This window comes from Sciurus vulgaris, assembly GCF_902686455.1.
Source record: "Sciurus vulgaris genome assembly, chromosome: 13".
Taxonomy (NCBI): domain Eukaryota; kingdom Metazoa; phylum Chordata; class Mammalia; order Rodentia; family Sciuridae; genus Sciurus; species Sciurus vulgaris.
Genome location: NC_136474.1, coordinates 77,471,391 through 77,493,971, shown reverse-complemented (window position 1 = coordinate 77,493,971; position 22,581 = coordinate 77,471,391). Strand labels below are relative to the sequence as shown.

The window sequence follows — 22,581 nt, the reverse complement described above, 5'->3', positions numbered from 1 at the left end:
GAGAGGTGTTGAGTCCTTTAAGAGGGGTTAATTCTTGTACTGCAGGAAGGAATTCTTGCTCTCCTGGGACTAGGTGCATTAGGGTAAGAATGGGTGGTTGTAGTAAGCTATCTCTCATCTCTTGCTTCCTTTCTGTGCCTGTGACCTCTCTCCCACACATGCCCTCTTGCTCCTTCATTTTTTCCCATGCATATAGCTACAGATGGCTCTTACTCAAAGCTGAACAGATGCCAGTGTTACACTGTTGGATTTCTACAACTGTGAGCCCAGAATAAATCACTATTTTTAACAAATTATCCAGCCTCAGGAACTTTGTTATAGCAACAGAAAACAGATTAAAACACTAATTATTTCTTTTCTCCCTAAAGCCTTATTGAGTGTCCAGCACTCAGAGTGATCGTGTCTTCCCAGGAGGCTGACAATGAGGCTGGCCTTCTTAAGCTTGTTCTATCAGAGTTGTCATTTGGGCAGAATAGACCACAATACAGCTGCTTGAAGACAGTTCAATTCATAAATGCAGCTGGATACACAATTTGTCCTGCCAGAGAAATGCATTAAATACAAAGATTGCCTCTATAACTCTTTGCCACTTTCTTTAGTAGGTACACCCTCGCCAATTCTGTTTCTAAACACCTCACTTTGGAGTGATGGAGATAAACTGGAGATCAACAAATAGAGTCATAGGATTTGTAAAAGAAAATCTGTGCTATTAGCAAGTGAAGAGAGAAAATGACTTGCTGGAGAATCCTTGTCTAGTGTTAAGCATAGCATAGAGTTGTCAAACCAGCCACCTGTGCGCCCAGCCTCAGGGTTTTGGAGCCAGCCCTATGCCTGAGGCCTCCAAAATAACCAAGTCGGCCAGGGAGTATACCTGAAAAACATATCAGACTGGATTTGGCAAGGTCTAGGGAGCCCAAGAGACAGACAATGACTAGGAGATGATGGCTGAATTTCCCAGTTGGCTGACACAGGCAAAGATACTGATTATGGGTAGCTGCGAGGGGACGAGCTGCATTAAAACCACATTTTTATTCTAAACTTTGCATTTTGATCCAACATTTTCTGCATGTACTAGAACCTAGGGCGATATAATATGAAAATATATTAAAACTCCTCAATACTTTTCATTTCTGACCATTAACCATAGCAAGAAAATAGGAACGCTTTGGAATCTCTGGAATCTCTCTCCTTTTTTTTACTATGGCCTCCAAGCTAAGCACCCCATACGATTGTAAAGACACTGAGTTTGATATTCTATATTTGGTCATCCATTCAACTAGCATTGATTAACTGCCTCCGGGCCTCCCTGTCAAAAGTGATAAATAAGTACTTACAGAGAACACTGCCTTCAATTGTCTACACACGCTTGCTGAGAGAGCCAGAAGCAGGGATGTGGTGGAATCCATTCTGTGAGTGTTACTTAAAGAACACCTGCCCTTACTTGAAAAGAAGAGGTGGAGCTGAGGAGTAAAAGCTAGCAGAAACGCAAGTGGGGCTCCGCGGTTGCTCTCGTTAGGTCTGCAGGTCTAGACCTTACTCACTCTTACTCCTGGAACGGACAGAGGCACGGTTTGCCAGGGTCCGTTATGAAGGAACACAGGACTGCGACTTCTCCCTCTTAGGAGTTGGCTATTACTTACTTCCTCTGCTGGGCTGAAGAGCGACGGGTGCAGATCACAGCCACGATCACCACCACCAGCACTGTGATGCCACCCACGGTGACCACGATGATCACAAGCAGGTTGCTGTTCCTCTGGGGGGTGACACTGCCATGTGGTGGGTGCATCTGCCCAATGGGTGGCTCTGGGAAAAGATGAACACATGGAGTTCAGGTCTGGGAAGATGTGGCTGCCAGTGTTAATCAAGCTCTGTAGGGTGTAGGGACTGTGAAGAGTTCCCATTGTTCTGAGAATGAGCAATGAAAAGTGAGAGGAAAAGACTTAAACTTTCCACCCAAGATAAAGACCAATGTGCATCCACACAAAAATTTGCCAAGGAATGTTGGTAGCAGCATTACTTAAGAGTCAGCAGCATTACTTAAGAGTCAAGTTGGAAACAAATCAAATGTCTATCAGCTGGTGAATGTGGTATATTCATGTAATGGAACATTATACAGCCATAAAAAAAGTACTGACACATGCTACACTGTGGATGAACCATGAAAATATTATACTAAGTGATAGAAGCCAGACAAAGAAGGCTACATACTGGATAATAACACCTAAACTAAATATCTAAAATAGGTAAATCCATAGAGAGAGGGAGTATTTTGGTGTTTGCCAGTGTATGGAAAAAGACTGATGGAGAAGGACCGCTGGTGGGTATAGGTTTCCCTTTGGGGTGATGAAAATGTTCTGGAATTAGATATTGTTACATATTGGCAATGGCAGCATAACTTATGACTGCACTAAAAATAACTCACTTGAACTCTTGAAAGGGTAAATTTATGGTATGTGAGTTACATCTCAATAAAAATTAAGCTAATATTGAGAACAAAGGAAAAGGAGAAGAAAGATGCTATTTGTAGGATAAAAACTTAAAACTGATAAGATCCAGAGAGTCTGTGATTTATGATAAAAGATTATTAATATGTTGCCATAAAAGACAAATCTTTTTACATCAATCACTCAGAATTTACTTCTATTTCTCTTAATATGCTATCCAGAAAGTACATTGAATTTTCAACTTGTCAAGAGTTCATGAATCCCATTCAAAAGCAACCATTGGGTTCAAAAGTGTCATAGATTCTTGATATAAATGTTTTCTTGTATCACATCAGCATTTCACTGTAGGAAAAATTTAGGCAGAAAATAATAGAATAATAAGGCATTTTTGATAAGTTGCTTACATAATCAAGATGGCTATTCTTTAAATCACTCAGTGAGCAATTAAAAATATTCTAGGTCATGTTTATGATTAAAAGATATAAATTTTAAAAAGTTAATATTAACTTACAATTTTACTTGCAAGTTAATTTACAGCATACCAAAATGCAATGAACTTAGATTTTTTTCTTAGACTTGGGTTTACATTTTTCTTTAACAACTATGTTAGCTTTCTATATTTTTTGGACAAAGTATTTAGGCCTTCTTAACCTTGGTGCCCTCACATGTAAAATGGGAATAATAATACATATAGTGTATTTTTACTGTCAGAATTAGAGAAAATCCATGCAAAGGAACTGCCTCAATGTCTGGGTAAGTGCTCATAATATCATCATGCAACATTAAATAAAAGCTTGCCTAAATTAACAATCTACCATAGCATTTGGGATGCTTCTGTGGTGAACTTCCAAACTACAGATTGTTTAGGAATAATCTTCAAAATAAAATTTTTTCCAAATTAATAACCCAGTACTTGCAAAAATTCTTAAAATATTGGCAAACTGTGTACAAAAACATATTTACCTCATGTATATATACGACTGCATGACTGATGTGATCCTATAACATGTACAATCAGAAAATGAGAAATTATACTCCATGTATGTATAACTTATCAAAATGTGTAAATGCATTCTACTGTCATGTATAACTAATTAGAACAAAAAGCATTTTTTAAAAAAAGATAGTGTACCATGATCAAGTAGGTTTCATCTCAAGGATAAAGAGTTGGTTCAACATATAGAATCAATAAATATAATTCATAACATAAATAAACTTAAGGACAAGAATCATGATTATCTCAATAGATGCAGATGAAGCATTTGATAAACTACAGTACCCATTCTGGTTTAAAACATTAGAAAAACTTAGAATTTATCTCAACATTGTAAAGGCTATATATAACAAACCCAAAGCCAACACTATTGTGAATGAAGAAAATCTGAAAGCATTTCCTCTAAAAACAGGATCAAGGCAAGGATGTCCACTTTCACCACTCCATTAAGCACACTCCTTGAAACTCTAGCTAGAGCAATCAGGCAAGAAAAGAAAATTAAAGGGATGTAAATAGGAAAAGAAGAGCTCAAATGATCTCTGTTTGCTGACAACATGATCCTATATTTAGAAGATCCAAAATAGTCCACCAGAAGACTTCTAGAGCTTGTAAATGAATTCAGCAAAGTAGTAAGATACAAGCTCAACACTCATAAGTCAACTGAGCTCCTATACTATAATCTGATGATAAATCTGCTGAAAAATAAATTAGAAAAACTATCCTATTTATAATAGCTTCATAAAATAAAAATTTTTAAAAAAACCTTGGTAATCAATCTAACAAAAGAGATAAAGGACCTTTACAATGAAAACAATAGAACACTAAAGAAAGAAATTAAAGAAAACCTTAGATGATAGAAAGACATCCCATGTTCTTGGATAGGAAGATGCTATACAGATTTATTGAAATTCCTATTAAAATTCCAATGATGTTCTTCATAGAAATTGGAAAAGCAGATATGAAATTCATTTGGAAAATAAGAAACTCAGAATAGCCAAAAAAAATTTTTAGAAAGGCAAAGCAGGAGTCATCACAATACCAGACTTCAAGTTATACTACAGAACTGCAGTACAAAAACAGCATAGTACTGGCACCAAAGCAGACATGAAGACCAATGGAAAAGAATAGAAGACACAGAGACAAACCCACACAAATATAGTCATCTCATACTAGACAAAGGCGACATAAACATATATTGGAGAAAAAATAGCCTTTTTAACAAATGGAGCTTGGAAAACTGGAAATCCACATGTAATAGAATGAAATTTAACCACTCTCTCTCACCCTGCACAAAAGTCAACACAGAGTGGATCAAAGACCTAGAAAATTAGACCAAATATCCTGCAATTACTAGAAGAAAATGTAAACCCCCACCACTCAACATTGGCTCACGAACTGACTTCATTAAAAAGACTCTAAAAGCTCAAAAAATAGAACTAAAAATCAGTAAGTAGGATGGCAACAAATTTAATAGCTTCTTTACAGCTAAGGAAACAATGAAGAGTGTGGAACAGAGAGCCAGCACAATGGGAGAAAATCTTTGCCACCTGCTCCTCAGATAGTGCATCAATCTCCAGGATATACCAAAGAACTCAAAAAACTTAACACAAACCCTGCCCCCTCAAATAACCCAATCGATAAATAGGCAAAAGAACTAAATGGACTTTTTTGAAAAGAAGAAGTGTAAATGCCCACCAACATATAAAAATATGTTCAACATCTCTAGTAGTTAGAGAAATTCAAATTAAAACTACATTGAGGATTTCATTCACTCCAGTCAGAATGGCAATTGTCAAGAATACAAGTTAAATAAATTGGCAAGGATGTGGGATAAAAGGTACACTCATCCATTTTTGGTGGAAGAGCAAATTAGTGCAACCACTCTGGAAAACAGTACGGAGATTCCTTAAAAACCTAGGATTGGAACCACCATATGATCCAGCTATCCCACTCATAAATATATATATATATACACACACACACCATATATACACATACATATATATATACATATATACACCACATTCACAAACACACCACAACACACACACAAAAGATTTAAAATCAGATACCACAGTGACACAGCCTTATCAAAGCTTAAGCTGAACAATTCACAATAGCCAAGCTATGGAGACAACCTGGGTGCCCTTCAACAGATGAATGATAAAGAAAATTTGGTATATGTACACAATGGAATATTAGCCATAAAGAAGAATGACTTAGTGGAATTTGTTGGTAAATGGATGGAACTGGGGATTATCATGCTAAGTGAAATAAGCCAGTCCCCACAACTCAAAAGGTCAATGTTTTCTCTGATATGTAGAAGTTAATCCAAAATAAGGGGGTGGAGGATAAAAATAAAATAATAGAAGAAAGTTCAGTGGAGCAGACAAGTGGAGTAAAAGAGAAGGAAGAAAGATGGAGAGAAAGACAGTGAATGAATCTGACCCGACTTTCCTAGGTACTAAGTGAACATACCACAGAGAATCTCACCATCACGTATATCCTCACGACACTAATTTAAAAATGTAAGTAAATAACAGAATGATCAGTAGAAAGAGGGAACCAGGATAGGGAGGAGGGGAGGAGAAAGGGGAAGTACTGGGGACTGAATTAGAACAAATCCATGCCTTTATAATTATGCTAAAATGAATCCTATTATCATGTATGACTAAAAAGAACCAATAAAATGAGTTGTAAAAAAAAATTGAAACAATATCTTTTGACAAGTTAGTTAACCAAAAGATGACTGAAAAGACAATGAAATAATTATTGATTCATTACTACTGGGAAAATAATAAGCACATCTGATTTAATCTCAGAGGAAAGAACTCACCAAAAGTCTTGGCACTTTATGTTAAAAGATTCTGATTATAAATGAAAGAAATAAGATTTCCTTGAAGTAATTTTTATATTTACTACAAAGGAAAGGTGGAAGGAATAAAAGGTCAGAACCTTCTGGGTCACAGATTTACTTATTATTGGAAAAGTCATTTTATAGTAATATCTTCATATGCTCTTTCTGTACCTCAATAAATTAATTGATTAGAATGAATTAACCTTTCATTGAGAGCTTTCAAGGTAGATAGTTCTGGAGCTCATGGTTTATATCAGCATGACTTAAATTTAACATTTATCGGACTTGGTTTAGGATCATACTTAATGGTGTACCTATGAACATTTAAAGAAACCTGCTTATTTAGAATTATTCAAATGTCTTTCCACCTAAGAAGATCATGTTCCAAGTCAGAAAATAATGACTGAATCCTGCAGAGCACTAGTGAGATTATACTGCCATTTGCCTTGGTGATTTAGCAAGCAGGAGGACTCACTCCCATTATGTGGCTTTGATTCTAGGCCTTTATGATTTTAAATAAAAGTTCCCATCAGTTTTAAGCTTCGTATTCAAGGTCTTTCATTAATTTCCCAATCTCGAATCAAAGGCTGAATGCTCAGAATATCCAACATCAAATGAGGAGTTAAGAAAGTCAAGTGCAAGGATGTCTTTAGATGCAGGGGTTTTGTTCTGTAAGGTTGTCACAAACACAGCGCTGTTAGTGAATTCTGAACTCTTGCTTCAATAGATAAAAACAAGGTTATGTTCCTCTGAACCTCTGCAGACACTATTTTTATTAATCAATAAAATATATAACATTGTATAATGTGTGTTTTCTTTAAACACACCTTATTAAGTGTCTGATGTTGATTCATTAACTTTGAATTCATAGCCAAGAGCAGTATCACTCCTGCCTAAACAGAGCGCAACATATACTTTCTCAGTAAAGCCTGGCACAACCCTCTTGTGCTTAGAAATACTAGAAAGTACTACATTCGTTATGTTTGTGGGTCATTTTAAGAAGTAAAATCACCAACACAAGGTACCAAAATGAAAAAATCCTGACATTAAATATGCCATGAAAAGGTTACTTGTTTACTTTGGAGATGAAGCCACAGGCAGAGGTACCTTGCTTCTTCTCAGCTGGGTATAGGAGCCTTGGGCAACGCAAATGTTCTTCCACTTTGTACACATCCATGAAAGACCAGGAAAGCACCATGAGTATTGATTTGCAGGTGACAAACAAATATCAACATGTAAGTGACTCTCACAAATACACAATCTGCAATGAAGGAGGATTGACTGCATATCTCAACATGTCAAAACACTGATCCAAATTGGAAGGAAATTCAGAGCTCACAAACCTTGCTAGTGTGATAAGGAGTTATAGGAGGCAATCTGACTGCACCTACCTTTCAGGCATCATTGGAGAAGATGCATGGAAAATTCAAAGACCTGAAAGTACCCTACAGGCTGCTGTGCTTGTACCATGAGATAGTAGGTCAACTGACCCCAAGCCTGGGCACAGAGTTGGCCCTCAACAGACACTAAGATGTGGGTCAATGTTCTTTATGTTATGTGATTTCTCCAATCTAAGGAAAAAATATAGCATCTTAATATAGTAGTTTTTCCGGGTGTTAGCATGCTAATGTAGGTATCCATTGTCTGAATAACCAAGACCTACCTGTACTCCATGACAATTTAGTGAAAGTTGAATTTTTTTTGTTGTTTTTTTTTTTTGCAGTCCCAAGGGCATTCCATTTGTTTATAAATTTGATGATGTTTGGTCACAGTAAAATGTTTCATCTTTTTCCTACTAAACTTAATAAAAGCAAAAATATACACTTGAACAATGGGCTGGTTCTCAAGTGTTCGTAAAAGTTAAAAAAAATGGCTTGGTGAAATAATCTCTTCTGTTTTTCTAAGATGATTCAGCTTTCAAAAATATTTTATGTTCCTTATACTCTCCCCCCATAAATGTTGTGGGGAAGAGTACTGAGTGCTTGATTACGCAGAAAATGAAACAGGTACAGAATCTTGAAGCCCCAGTTCCTCTTTGGAGGACCAATGCCCTTGCTACAATGGCTGCCCTAATGGCTGCTCAACACTAACAACCAGGTGAACAGTGTGCACACGTGAATGAAAATCCCGGTCCTGAAGAGAGACAATGAAACTTTCTAGTTGGGCATGCACACTTTTCTTACAGCAATAGTTTTTTGAGTATTGGAATACTTTGAGCTCAACATATGTCTTAATAATTTTACTGGTCTTTGAATTGATATGAAAATTCATGTGGCCTTGATTATTTCAAAGCATTTCCCCTTATAATTGGGTACTATAGACCAATCAGCTGGAACAGATTGGCAGATAATCTAGCCCAATGTTCCCTAAAAATGAGATATTCATCAGAGCTATGGGGAAAAAAATTCTTTGGTCAATTAATTTGGAAAAAAAAATTCCTGTTTCAAGGATTCTTGTCTCAAGAATATGTTCAATTGTTCCATAAATATGTAGTAAAGATCCCGTTAGATCTTGAGGATGCTATGTTTTGATCAAGAGAGCCATGATTGCTAACATCATGGAACTTACAACTTACTGGAAAAGTTTGTTATTAAACAAATTGAGGCAAATAATTATGAAATTACCATTATAATATGGTGATGTTAAAAGAAAAGTAGAGGGGTTCACAAGGACAGATAAAATATAAGAGAGAGCATGTAGTTGTTGATGGAAGCTCATTCAGGAAGTTACAGGCTGAATCACGAAGGATGCTAGGAGAGAGTTTTCGTTCCTTTACAAGGGAACTGGAGGTGAGCTATGGATCTGGAACTTTAGGAACGAAAGAGACAATGGCATATGATGAGGCTGGAAAGAGAAACAGGATCCTATCACACAGAGCTCATCCAGTTACCTGAAATGCAATCACAGACAATTTAAGGGTTTTCAGCAGGCCAGTAATGGCCTTGATTGTTTTAAGACCTCTGAATGTGGTTTATCTATACACACAATGGAGTATTACTCAGCCTCAAAGAAGAATAAAATTATGATATTTGCTGGTAAATGATGTTGCTGGAGAGTATCGTGCTAAGTGAAATAAACCAATCCCCCCAAAACTAAAGGCGGAATGTTTCTCTGATATGGGATGCTAATTCACAATGGGGAGTGGGGTTAGGGAAGAATAGAGGTACTTTGGATTAGGTAGAGGGAAGTGAAGGGAAGGGAGGGGGTATGGGGTTAAGAAGGACAGTAGAAGGAATCGAACATTATTACCCTATGTGCATATACGACTACACAGCTGGTGTGATTCTACAGCATGTACAACCAGAAGAATGAGAAGTTATACTCTATTTATGTATGATGTGTCAAAACACATTCTACTATCATGTATAACTAATTAGAAGACATTTTAAAAAGAGACTGGAAAAAATACACATTAGAAAAAAATAAAGATGACCTGTCTGGCTGCTGTGTGGAGGGAGGTTAGTGGAAGCAAAGACAAGCTTAAAGATCTTTGGATGCAATTGGGGGTTTGCACAGAGATGGTGGCAACTGTGGACACTAAGCACAATGTAGTCTGAAAGCAGACGAGCAACACACAGGGGTTATATGGGAGAGGAGAGAAAGGTAGAGGTGGACTGGGGCATAGGCAATAAATAGTTCTCATGTCTGTGAGGGAGAAGGGAGGCTCAGAAAGGGAAGAGCCCATGCTCAGTCTTGAACACTGCTTGAACTCTTGTTCAGCAGGCAGTTAGCAGGGCTGCATTAGAGATATGAATCTGGGAGTTTAAATGGAATTTGAAGTCTTAGGAATGTATAAGATCACCAAAACGAAGAATATAAGCATAAGCAGAAAAGCTCTCTCAGAACTCAGATCTCTAGTGTTCAAGCAGAAGGGAAGGCCCCGGCAAACAGAAGTGAAGGACCAGTTTCTAAAAGACTTAAGGGTGAGTGGTGCACTTCATTCTTTTTCAGAGATTCTCATGGGACCATGTACTTTAACCAATCTTTAGGGAACAGTGATCTAGCTCAATGGTTTTCAAAGGGAAGATTTCACCCCCAACCCTCATCTCCGCTCAGGGGAAAATCTGGCAGTATCCAGAGACATTTGGGTTGTTGCAATGTTATGCCACCTGCAATTTCCTTCAGTGCTTGACAAGGATTCTGTTGAGTAATAAAGGTGTTTGCAAAGTCTCATCATGTTGGGAATTGGGTGGCGGACTTTCCTTCCTTGCTTGCTTAATATGTGTAGGTTTATTATTAATATTTTATGTGTTTTCCCTGAAAATAGGGGTCTTAAAAGAACCAGGGTTAGAACATAAAAATCAGACTTCTTATGGAACAGTGATTTCAGATTTAGTCATTTGCTATGAAATTCTGAGTAACCAAGATTGCTATGAGAAAATACAAAAACAGATTCTAGCTGCCGATCCCCTGTTGACTACTCTCAGATGACCTGAAACACGTAGGCAAATAATTCCAACCCTATCAGGAAGGAATAACAGGAACAGAAGAAATAAAGTGTTCCTCAATTTTAAGTTCACACAGTATAAGTTGATATCATATATTTGTTAGCTTAAAATGTTTAGCATTTATTAACTACAGCAGTAGTCACATGACTAATGTGTATTCAACCCTACTGAACTTGCTTTAACCTTTATGATCAGTTAAATATTAATATGTCTTATTGTTTAGTTATAACTTATCACAAGTAAACAATTACTAGAATAATTAGAATACTTCTTGTCTAGTCTAGTAATGATCATACATAATATTTTTGTTTTTCTCCTTGTGACTTTTTCCTGTTCTGAAAAAACATGTGTAACTGCCTACCTTTTAATGTATAAAAATCTGGCTGGGAAAAATAAAATCTAGAACTTAGCATCCATTCCTTGAGTTTGTATTGCTTTGTTCTCCACCTCACCAACGCCTACTCCATCACCTGTGACCACCAGGACCCCTGCTAGGGCTGGACCCGGCACTGCAATATGGGAGAAGGAAGCCAATGCTGGCACTCAGTGAATAGAGGCCAAGGTGCTGCTGAATGTCTGCAGTGACAAGGCCAGCATCCACGACAAAGGATCATCCAGCGCTGAGTGTCAATCATGCTGAGATCAGGAAGCCCTGCTCTTCAAACTGTCTACATTCAGATGAAAAACTGAAATCCAAAAAGCTTAAGGAAGTTGACTGGTCACACAGCAGGAACTCCTGGAAAAGTGAGCTCTGGGTCTGGGGTCCTTTAAGGTCCCGTGGGATAGTTATGTGTGGGTGAGAGGCTAACGCAGCCTCTGCTGGTTACTGTGCTGGGTCCTGGACATGCAGGTCCCTTCAGTTATCATTTCATCCAGGAGAAAGATATAAAATATTACTTCTGGACCTTTCCTTTGGCATTGAGATGGTTACTGAGTATATGGTTAGGTGTATTCTAATTTTACCAATCTCAATGGTCATTTCAAAGGAATGTGGAAAGTACTTCATCTACACATTATCTTGTTTGGCCAAAATGTTATTGAATTCTGAGAAAAAAAAAAAGGTTTCAAAATTGAAGGCAAAACCATGGTCTTTTCTCTGACATTCACTCCAAAAGAGTGTACGTCAAATTTTAAAGAGCATCGATTACATTCCAAGTACTTTAAATATTAAGTAATAATATTGACTTTTTGATTAATAATGAAGTATCAACTCTTAAAATGGATTCAAGTCTAACATTATTTTCAAAGGTAGAGGATAATAAAGTAATGATTTTATAGGGCATGTAGATCTTTTAATGCAACCGACTAAACCGATTTTGTAAATTCCAGCAGAACTACCAGCAGAAGGAATTGGTGTTTCCCAAGGAAAATGCAGGATGAAGTTGAAGTGATTTTCGAAGTTGTCATCATTCACACAAATATGAACTACAAAATATATTTTCAGAAGTTGAAGATTTTTCAGGGTTACAAATGTGAACCATAGTTAAAAAATGGAAAGCATCATAAACAAAACATTACCATATCACCACATATTGGATTTGATTCTACCTGCCACAAGAAAGTAATTTAGGATGCCTCTCTAGTTTCTACAATTTAATTAAGGGCTTCCAACGGTAAGAGTAAACGTGAACCACAGCTTTGTTTTTCTCGATTTGAATTCTAAACGTGAATTTTAAGGAGCGTCATGCTGAGAAAGAAAGCAAATGATTAGCAAGGTCTAAGTTATTTGCAACTGGCTTGAGCAGCCTCACAATAAGCCAATATTCTATTATAATACCTTGAAAGGTGAACTCTGCCAGGAAACCGCTAGAATTCCATCACCCCGGGGAGATGTATGAAATTTCGTTGACTACAGGTTTTTGTTGACACAGCCTACTTTTAACAGTGAATTGAGATGGGAGTTTTGTCTTCAGAGGCCTCACTTGTACACCTAATTGGGAAATATACCTACTTCTGAAGCTGAAGACATTAGCGGAACGTTAATTAGGAAGCTGGGTTTTCAGAGGCTGTTGCTGATTTGCTAGTAATAACCAGGGCTAAAGGCAAATTACATATTTACCATCATTTATCTCCTTGCAAAATAGTATAGGAAACAGATTAAGTTTGCCTTCTACCACCATGTGTCCTGAGGTTATAAATTCACTATAATCAGCCAATTTGTTATTCTGGTAGGTAATCTAGAAGTATTTCAGGTGCTTTATTCATCCAATGCATATAACATAAAATCCCTAAAACACCATTAGGCAATGCAAAAAATTGAGGAGGGATAATGTCAATAATTTATATCAACTGGCCCAAAGCCACTGAATGTCACTAGTATATTTTGTCTTCATGACTCTGTCCTGTGAGCTAATGTTTATCAGGTCAAATTTAATTATGATTGCATTCTCACTAGGAATCATAAATTAAATGATAAAAAAATGAACACAGTGACATGTATTTCTCTCCATTACTGTCACCCTCTTCATCTGCGGGGTCTGATTCCTTGAAAAGAAAGTTCTGTTGACATACATACTCATATCAAATTCAGGCTTGGGTTTCTTTTAACCAGAGTTCATTTTATTTTGAAGGGTGAGTTCAAATAATCAACACCAAGCCATTAAGCTTGATCCACAATTGGAATTGCTAGATTTGGCAAGTGAAGATACTGGGATTCAGCTAGGTTCGAATCATGTCTCATTGCTTATGCAAACATACACTGAGATGCATAAGTACATGAGAGGAAATTCTTTACAAAGCTTTTTATCTCTGATTCATAGACCATTAGAAATAATTCAATTTCACCAGGCTCCATTATCTTTGTAGTTAATAAATCTGATAATTCCATAGAGGCCATTAGGACATACAGTTCAAGAGAGCACATAGTTCTGGGTCAGTGGTCCCAGAATTTAACACTTGTGACCCCTGCTGAGAAATGGTTGAAATATTGGCTCTTTCTCCATTATCCATACTGATTCTCCTGGTACTCTGTCCCATCAAAAAGTACCATCCTGTGCCAGTACAGATGATTGTACCCTTACCGGAAAATGAATTCCAAGTTGAAACTCCCTGTAGAACAGAATCTCAAAACTGACACTGCTGGGTGATTCCAAAGGGGACAATGTTAATTTCCCACAGGGACTCCAAACCTACAATCTCTCAGGACAACAATTACTACAATTATGTACCCCCACACAATTTTAGTAACTTCTTTCTTTTACCCTCCTGCCCATCCCTGGGATTTTCCTCAGCATCCTTCATCCTCTGAGTATTCCTCTGCCTTGTTTACCCAGCTCGTTGGACCTGTTGGTTTCCTGCTCCTGCAGTGGTCTTTCAGTTTGTACCACAGCTCACTGCAAGAGCTCGGCAATCAGTGAGGGTTTAGTGGCATTTACTGACTGACGGCTTCAATGCATGAAATGTGCTTGGCATATTGTTGAAACTGAAGATTAATAATTGAAGCAGAAGAGTGAGTTAATGAAACTTGCAGAGTTTGGGGAGGGAACTACTAATACCTAAAGCTGCTTTATGGAGCATGCCATTGGTCTGTTTTCTGTCTCAACACAAACCTCCTCTCATCTTCCTGCTGTGAGCTCCCGTCCTGTGCATATCAGGAACTACCAGAACCAGGACTTGCCTGTAAGGAGTGTTACTTAGATGAGGAAGGAGGACCAGGGTGAGACAACAGGAAGCTGAGAATATCCCAGACAGAACAAGCTGAACATAATGTGAGAGAGGCTAGACTGGAACATATATTCAGGAAACTTGCTATGGTCTGCATGTCGACCACCCACAGCCCAGAGTCATATGTTGGGAACCTAACCCCATTATGGTGACAATTTAGAGGTGGTGCCTTTGGAAGATAACTGGATCATATGGGCGGAGCCCTTCATGAATGGCATTAGTGCCTATAAAAAAGACCTGGGAGAGACTGGTTGCTCCTTCCACTATGGGAGGACAGGGTTAGAAGTCACCATCTATGAAGCAGAGAATGAGCCTTTACCAGATTCTCAGCTTGCTTCCTCTTTGACTTTGTGTTTTTTAGACTCCAGAACTGTGCCCACTAAATTCCTTTTGTTTATAAATTACTAATCCAAGGTATTTTGTTATAGCAACAGAAATGAACTAAGATAAATTTAAATGTAAGAAAATGTACTTCGTCTATGCTTAGGTAGAAGGCATTAGTAGTAGAGGAAGATGTGGCAGACAACTTGAGAAGAGTCAGCAAGTGAAAATATGTTCCTGAGTCTGTCACTGGTCAGAGGACGGGCACACTAAAACTTTACTCAAGCAGCATCTGGTCTACTCTTTCTCTTTGGGGAAATGGATGTATTAGTTTATCATGGTTTATGACAGAAAACAGTCACTGAACTCACCCCCTTATTCTGATTTCACACTCAGCAAACAACTTTTAGATCACAATCTTGACTTTACATCTGGATTTTATTAACAGGAGACCACCCTAATGGAAGGTTATCTTATCTGCTCAGTAATCAAATTGTTCAAGAAATCCTGCTAAGATGGTAAAATAAAGAATTGATTGTATTATTCCCTAAATAGAATACTGTATAGCCACAAAGATTAAATTATAGAAAAAGTTTCTTTTTCAAACACAGTTAAAACTCAGAAAGCTAAAGATGAAGCAAGGTGCAGGAGGATATCATATGATAGTATTTCATATGATGGTATTTCTATATATTTACAAATATTAAAAATACTGTTTAGGGATACTTATCAAAATGTATAGTAAGCATCAAATTTGGGAAAGTGTTTACATCAGACTGAAAAATGACAATGGAAAAGATGCACGTATAGTGCAGAGACATGCAAGAGATTTCAGTTGCATATTAAATATTTAGTATCTTAATCTCAGTTGTGGCTATACAAGTCTTTGACATCATGAATATCTGATTTTATTTTTAGTGACTCAAACAAAGCAACAGCAATAATTAAAATAAGCTGTAAAAGGCTATATATATATATATAGACTATATATATATATATTAGTCTACTGGGAATTTGGCTAATATTTATTTATTTATCCTTCCAGGGATTGTGTCTTATAAAACTTAGGACCAGGCGCTGGAATGCAGCCCCACACCAACTGGCTCTTTCTTTTGAAGTTTGGGGTCCTGCCTCCATCTGTTTGTACTAAAAGCCAACAGCTACATGGGAAAAAAAAAAAAAAAAAAAATCTAATCTTAACAACACACACAAAAATTAACAATAAAATGCTAAAGGATTTCAGGAGTAAATGTAGTCTCTACATGAAAGGTCTCAGTAACTTTAACTTATGAAACCTAGTTGTTTTCAGTTTAATCAAATTTAGTTATCTTCTTTCTCTAACAAATTCATTTTTTGTAAAATATTTACAATATTTTACCACTTTAAAATCTGGGTATTTTGCTTTATCCTTGTATTTTATTTTTTTTAATGCACTTGGCACCTCTTATTGGCATCATCTCCTGGTAGAGAATTATAGATTTGCCAGTAACATCAGGTTTCTACTATTCCACAGAAATCCTAAGTCTGGGGTTCTTGGCACTTTTCAATAGAAATTTTTCTTCAGACACTCTACCATTAACCATTCAATTAGTATAACTAATTCAATAGAGCCTAATTTATATACTTACCATTGAGAGTGCTTCTGTCAATCAAATTAGTATCAACTGGCCAGTAACTTCCATCTCCATGACGACCTGTTAATTAGGAAAACACATTAGAATGTTAGTGGATATATTCCACGAAAATACAAACAAAATAAAAAAAATTAAATAAATATTTTAAAATTCCACAATAACTAAACAAGACTATTTTGGCTACCTCCAAGAAAGTCTGACAATATTAATGCAGACATGCCTATGAGAAAATATTATTTTTCATATGTGAGAAAAATCTCTCATGAAAAATTAGACTTCCTTAGAGCAGATCAATTCATATCCTCTCTGGAAAACAATCCCCGCCTCTTTCCTTTTACTTCTCCCAATATTCTTATGTAATGACAAGTAGTGGTATTTGTCTAAATGATGTGCTACCCAACTTCTCAGAAGAAAAAGAAGGCGGGGTTAGGTTTCCTAGGTTCAAACTTTACTATCACCCTTCAGGTATGGGGTTATGATAAGTTCGTTAGTATTCTACCAGGGTACTATAACTTTCATCTCCTAACTGGGCTTCAGATATTTTTTTGTTGTAGTTGTTATGTGCCAAACAAAGTGCCTGTGAATGAGGCACTGAGTTGGAAGTAGCGTCTGGGAAGGTCTCAGGCCACATGGTCTGAATATTTCTCACAAATATACCACCAAAGGACAAAGGCTCTGCCAGGGTTACAGTGTTAGAAACAGTGCCTTTCAGGATGTGTTGAATGGTTGGGAAAGCAGTATTTAAGATCACGGAGTCAGAAATTAGCCAGAAATAATTATACTGCCATCCACAACTTAATTAATGGTGTTTTGCCACAAGCAATCCCTTTTCTATTGATGCATGTGTGCAACTGTCACTATTTGATTAGATTTTGAGTTTAAGAATACCTAGATGGGCCTCTTAGAGAAAAATACGAGAGAGGTGAATCTGTGTGCAAACCCATGCCAGAACTCAGCTGACTCTATTTTATTTGCTTCAAAGTGTTTGTTTCTGAGAGCAGTTCTAATCAGTGGGTGATAAACAGGAAGTCCACTCAGGCAGTCAGCAGCAATAACATGGGTGTTTTCTCACATTTATGGATTTCAGTTTACTTCATCCTTGTGCCTTTAAAGTCCTGGTCCTGTGACATTCTTTTGAACACCAAACATTCCTCTTTACGATAGCTTTTCCAAGACCTCATCACTTATTTGCAAACGGATTGTGAAGAAACAACTTAGTATTCTGTTTGCTGAGTACACATTTACAATTTTTAGACTTCTTTTGATATCGAGTTAGAGCTGAAGTTAGAATGGACAGCAAGCTTCCAACAAACATGAAAAAATTAATCTCATCACATTATAACTATATATTCAGCATAAAATAGCATATTTCACATCTTATGGGTCAAAGACCAAGTGGATCAGGAAGTGGAAGTTAGGATGGAGGCTCCTATCTGTGTGTGCGTGTGTGTATGTGTGTGTGTGTGTGTGTCTGTCTGTCAGTCTGTGCCTGCTCATGCACGTGTAGGTGGCTATGAAAAGAACAATGAAATGAGCAGACACTGTGAAAATTTTGGTGGGTTGACTGAAATGTGGACAAGACTAACCCTTTTCCAAATGCCTTGCTTATTTGATTCTGATGCATTTGAGGTTTCAATGAGCAGAAGAAAAGCTTTGCCCACGGGACACTGTGAGATCAATGTTGGAAGAAATGAAGTGAGACAGAAGTTCTGTATGAATATTAAGATGACTTTTGTAGCAACCGAAAGCAGCAAGATTGCAAAGCAGTCAGCCAAAGAGATGCTAACAACCTCATCACTTAGGCCAGTATAGGCAATAAATGATTCCTGTTGGGAGTAATCCTGTATTGGCTGGAAATTAGGTAGATAGCCTGTGGAGGATTTTCCTTTTCCTCTAGCATCCTGACAAATGTCTTTTTAATGAAGTTTCCAACTCTCCCTGCTAGTTTGTGGGAGGATGCAGAAACAAGCCCACAAGCACATCCATATATTACTTAGACATTAAATTCTATGGGTATAGCACCCCTTAGATGTAGCCAAGGCTATTGATTACATTGCAGATTTCAATAGAAAGGAAAAAAAATCTGATGTCACAGAGGTCAGAGTGCTGGGTAAGATTAAGGAACACTAGAAATGATTCTAAATAAGAGAATAGCTTAAAATGCAGGCATTCCACCCAAAGGATCTAGTGTGTTCACATAAGTAAAGTTTTTGTTGGTTATAATTAGATTGATACCACAAAAGAAAAGTTAACAAGCCCAAAAGAAAGTACTTTAAGGAATCATGATATCATCAATGAGAAAGATTGGATTTATGGTAATTCTGATTTCTTAACACCAGATCAACGCAGAAAACACAAAACCCTTTCTGGGGTATTGATGACCCTGGGATCTTTTCATCTAAAGACACAAGACCCAAATTTTAATTTTAAGTGCCAAGTTCCCATTCCCTCAAATGTGTCATTTTTCTAAGAAGGCTTCCTTCAGAAAGCGTTCTCCCACTGTTGCAACGCAGGTACCAAAATGTTATACATATGGAGACACTGGAAACAAAAGAGGAAAGGATACTGGTGATACTGCCAGCCAGGCCAAGCTTTTTTAAAGGATTTGTTACTATGGTATCATATTTGCTAACTTGGTTAATTTCATAAGCACTGATTTAGCAAAACAGAGGAGTAATTAGCATTTGGAAGATGGTTGGAATGGAAGTCAATTAATGCAAAGATACAAACTACTGCCCTATCCCAGAGGTCTACATTTTATTAAAGGAGCATTAAACTGGTAATAATTCATTCAACACTTATTAAATGCCTACTACATGAAAGGCATAGTTCTAGATCCTCAGGGAAGAGGAACTATAAAAAGATATATTAGCTATGATTCCTACAGAGTTGGTTTATTGTATCCAAAGCCTAAACAAATCAATCCGTGTGAATATTAGCCAATTGCTAATATTTTTAATTTAGTCTGACTTTAAGGAATTAAGAAACTTAATCCATCTATTACTATAAAATTATTATTAGATTTGGTTGAAATGTTTTTCATTTATTGAGTAGTATTAAAACTACCTGTAAATACAAATAAAGTTTGATTTTCAGTTCTGTTACATCATAGTTTCTATATTTATTTTAAGACCCCTTATTATTTTGCATAATATACTAAATATTTAATTAAAAAAACCAAAATTCCAAATATTTAAATTAATATAAATTTAAATGTAACTTTTTATTTGCAAATAATGTAATAGACTTTAGTGTATGCAGGTTTCCCCCCCAAATAAAGCACAACAAGGCTCAATAATTAAAATGATACCTTATTCTTTTTTGTATAAATTAGGATTATTTTATATAAGCATACTGATTAAAATTTATAATTCTATACAATATAAATAAGAAGTTGTATTATATTAGCATATGCCCATATTTTCTTAGTAGAAATTGAGCATGGGAGAAAGACTTAAGATGAAGAGTAATGAATTTATGCATCACTTAACTAGATAAGATTGCATCTAGATAGTTTTATAAGAAGAAAGGAAGAAAGAAAGACCCCTTTTGCCAGGAAGTTTTGATAATTAAAGCAAATATTACCTTATGTTTTGAAATTAGGAAGTGGTGTTTCAGAAAGGAAAATTAGACAAAAGAAAAGGGCTTATGGTGAATTTAAAATAGAGGATGCTTGTGGCTGATTTTGAATTATTTAAAATAGTTAAAATACATTTAGATATATTTTATTTAGGGACAACTTAGGTGGGTCTTATCCAGAAATTTCATGCTCCTTCCCTTGATTTAATCTTGAAAATATTATAAACTACAAAGTCATTTAAGGAATTTTTTTTTTAAATTTTAAAAATAGATCTTCTAAGGAGTTTCTTTCTCATTCCTTTTTTCAGCAGGATCTACGTGCTTCCTTACACAAAAGTTAGTCTCCTTGACTTCTCTGCCCCTTGCTCTCCGGACTGAGGGAAGAACGGACAGAAGTAACTTAACCTCCTTAGGAAGTGTGTCCATTGTTATATCCCTTAGTGCTGACCAGAGTGATAGGTGGTATGTTCAGCATCAGATTAATGACTAATGTCAGGATAGCTTGTGATAGAGTACCGTAATTTATTAATTATAAGTTATTACTATTTTGCAATTTACTCTTTGTAATCTTGTTCTTAATGTGTCATGTAAATTATCGCTTATAAATTTGTATTCTGGTTGTGTGTGTGTGTTTGTCTGGATATATGTCTCAAATCATACAACATCAACATTTATTTTAAAGCCTTACTTGTGGCACAGATGAGAATATTTCCCATGGTAAAAAATTTCCAGTTTCTACCAATGATTGATTCATTTGGAATTTCAGTGCTAGAGTCTGATTTTTTTCTGTGTATGCTGAACAGGAGAGAGCAGAAAGTTAATCTGCAGAGGACATAAGAGAAAACTGGATGTCGTAGTTGTAATCTATTCTTTAATTCATCTTCGCTGAATGGGTATAACAGAGGGTCCTGCAATGGCATCCAGGCTATCAATCCCTAGAGAAATACACATAGCCCATAATTCAAAACCAACGGACAGACCAGTCATATAACAAATGTTCAATACACATCCTTCCAAGGATGCAGAGCACGAAGATATCATCTTCATCTTGGAATTGGTTCTCTGAGAATAATTCTGGTGATAATGATGGAAATTGCATTGAGTTTTTGTCTTGTACATCAGTGAATGAAGAATATCTATTCATGCCATCTGAATACAGCTTTACTGTCCAGTGCAAAGAACATATTGAGATATATGTAAAGTGTATTATTTCTCAGGGGCTAGAAAAATGTGTCTAACAGATCAATTTATCATGTAGTTGATATACTGCTGACTTTGAACAAAGATATCAGGACATCAAAACCAAGAAGAAGAATACCCAACACCTAGGATATTTCAAATGTATTTTTGTAGTTAAGAACTAATGAGTTTTTCTCAATCTTTCCTAAGGTTCAACATATTAATTTTCAAATAAACAGAAAAAGAAAGTTCACTGAATGAAAGAAAATGTTACTACTCTCTATGTAAGGCAGCTAATATGCCTCTCATATGTAACGACTTTGTGATCAGCAAATGCTTGTTGCTTTCCCTTTTTAAAAACCTTTATTATATTTGCCACCTGCAGAAAGTCTAAGAGCAATAATGTTCAGACAAGGAATGCATTTGGTAAATGATTCACAGCATAAGGAAAACAAACAGATCATCGTGCATATTTTCCTTATCCATAAAGGGCAGGATTTTTTGCAATTTCAAGTTTTGTCTGTTTGCCATAAAATTTGAACAGAATAGACTCTTGCTAAAAAGCACACTCATTCTTAAAGAATCCTTAGGAGGAAAAAAAAGCATCCTTAGAAATGAAACTAGCAATTAAGTTTATAATTTCACCCACACATGTCATAAATAGACTGACAATATAATTTGGAAAATCACCATACTTTAAGAGTGAAAGAAGATGCTAAGTTTTGAGGTATTTGGGGATATTCCTGGACAAAGTGGACAATCTAAGCTTCTTACACATGGATAATTTAAACATAGATTTCTTATCCTCATTTTGCCCTTGGTCAACATCTTAGCTTGATTCTAGGTCTTGACTGCCTGAGGCATATATGTGTGCCCTTTGAACAGCTTGGTCGCTTACAGGTAAAGACTGGTGCCTGGGAAATCTTCTAGGGCAGGAAAAACGTTTAGAAATATTGAACTTCTTCACAAGCATCAATGCAAAAGCAGTACTATGCCAGACCATCTGGATTCCTGAATATGATGATAATGGGTGTCAGTTGATCTGAAGTTTTAGCATAAATATCCTATTTCACAAATCAGATCTATCTTATGAAAGTGAGGGGGCAAAAACGGAAAAGTCAAATATCAGGGGGCCAAAGAACTGAGAGAGATCGATAGTATATTTTGATTGTAGAAAAATGGTTCTTCCATTCTTACAGTTCTTCCTTCTTACAGTTCTCAAGTAAGAAAAGTTCTGAAGTACCGATTTATATAATTCTAACTATAATTAGTCCATCTCTCTTTACCTGGTTGCTGATGAACCAGGTAAAGTGCCCCAATCATGCATATCATAAACCGACACATATCTAAAATCCATTAAGTTATTAGTTGTTGTAAATATGAGTCACATAAATTTAGAATGAACTCTGATTAACAACTCAATTATTAACAGAATAAATATAAAGACTTAATTGCTAATGAT

The 22,581-nt window shown here is 36.4% G+C and overlaps 1 protein-coding gene across 2 annotated transcripts in view; it reads right to left on the bottom strand.

Moving 5' to 3' along the window:
• DCC (DCC netrin 1 receptor) overlaps window positions 1-22,581 on the bottom strand; it is a 1,229,995-nt gene that overhangs the window by 103,765 nt on the left and 1,103,649 nt on the right. For both annotated transcript variants that reach the window (XM_079109018.1, XM_079109019.1), the window contains exons 22-23: window positions 16,356-16,421; window positions 1,641-1,803 (exon numbers count right to left, since the gene is read on the bottom strand). In XM_079109018.1, coding sequence (XP_078965144.1) covers window positions 1,641-1,803; window positions 16,356-16,421 — 229 coding nt within the window. The remainder of the gene's footprint in view (window positions 1-1,640; window positions 1,804-16,355; window positions 16,422-22,581) is intronic.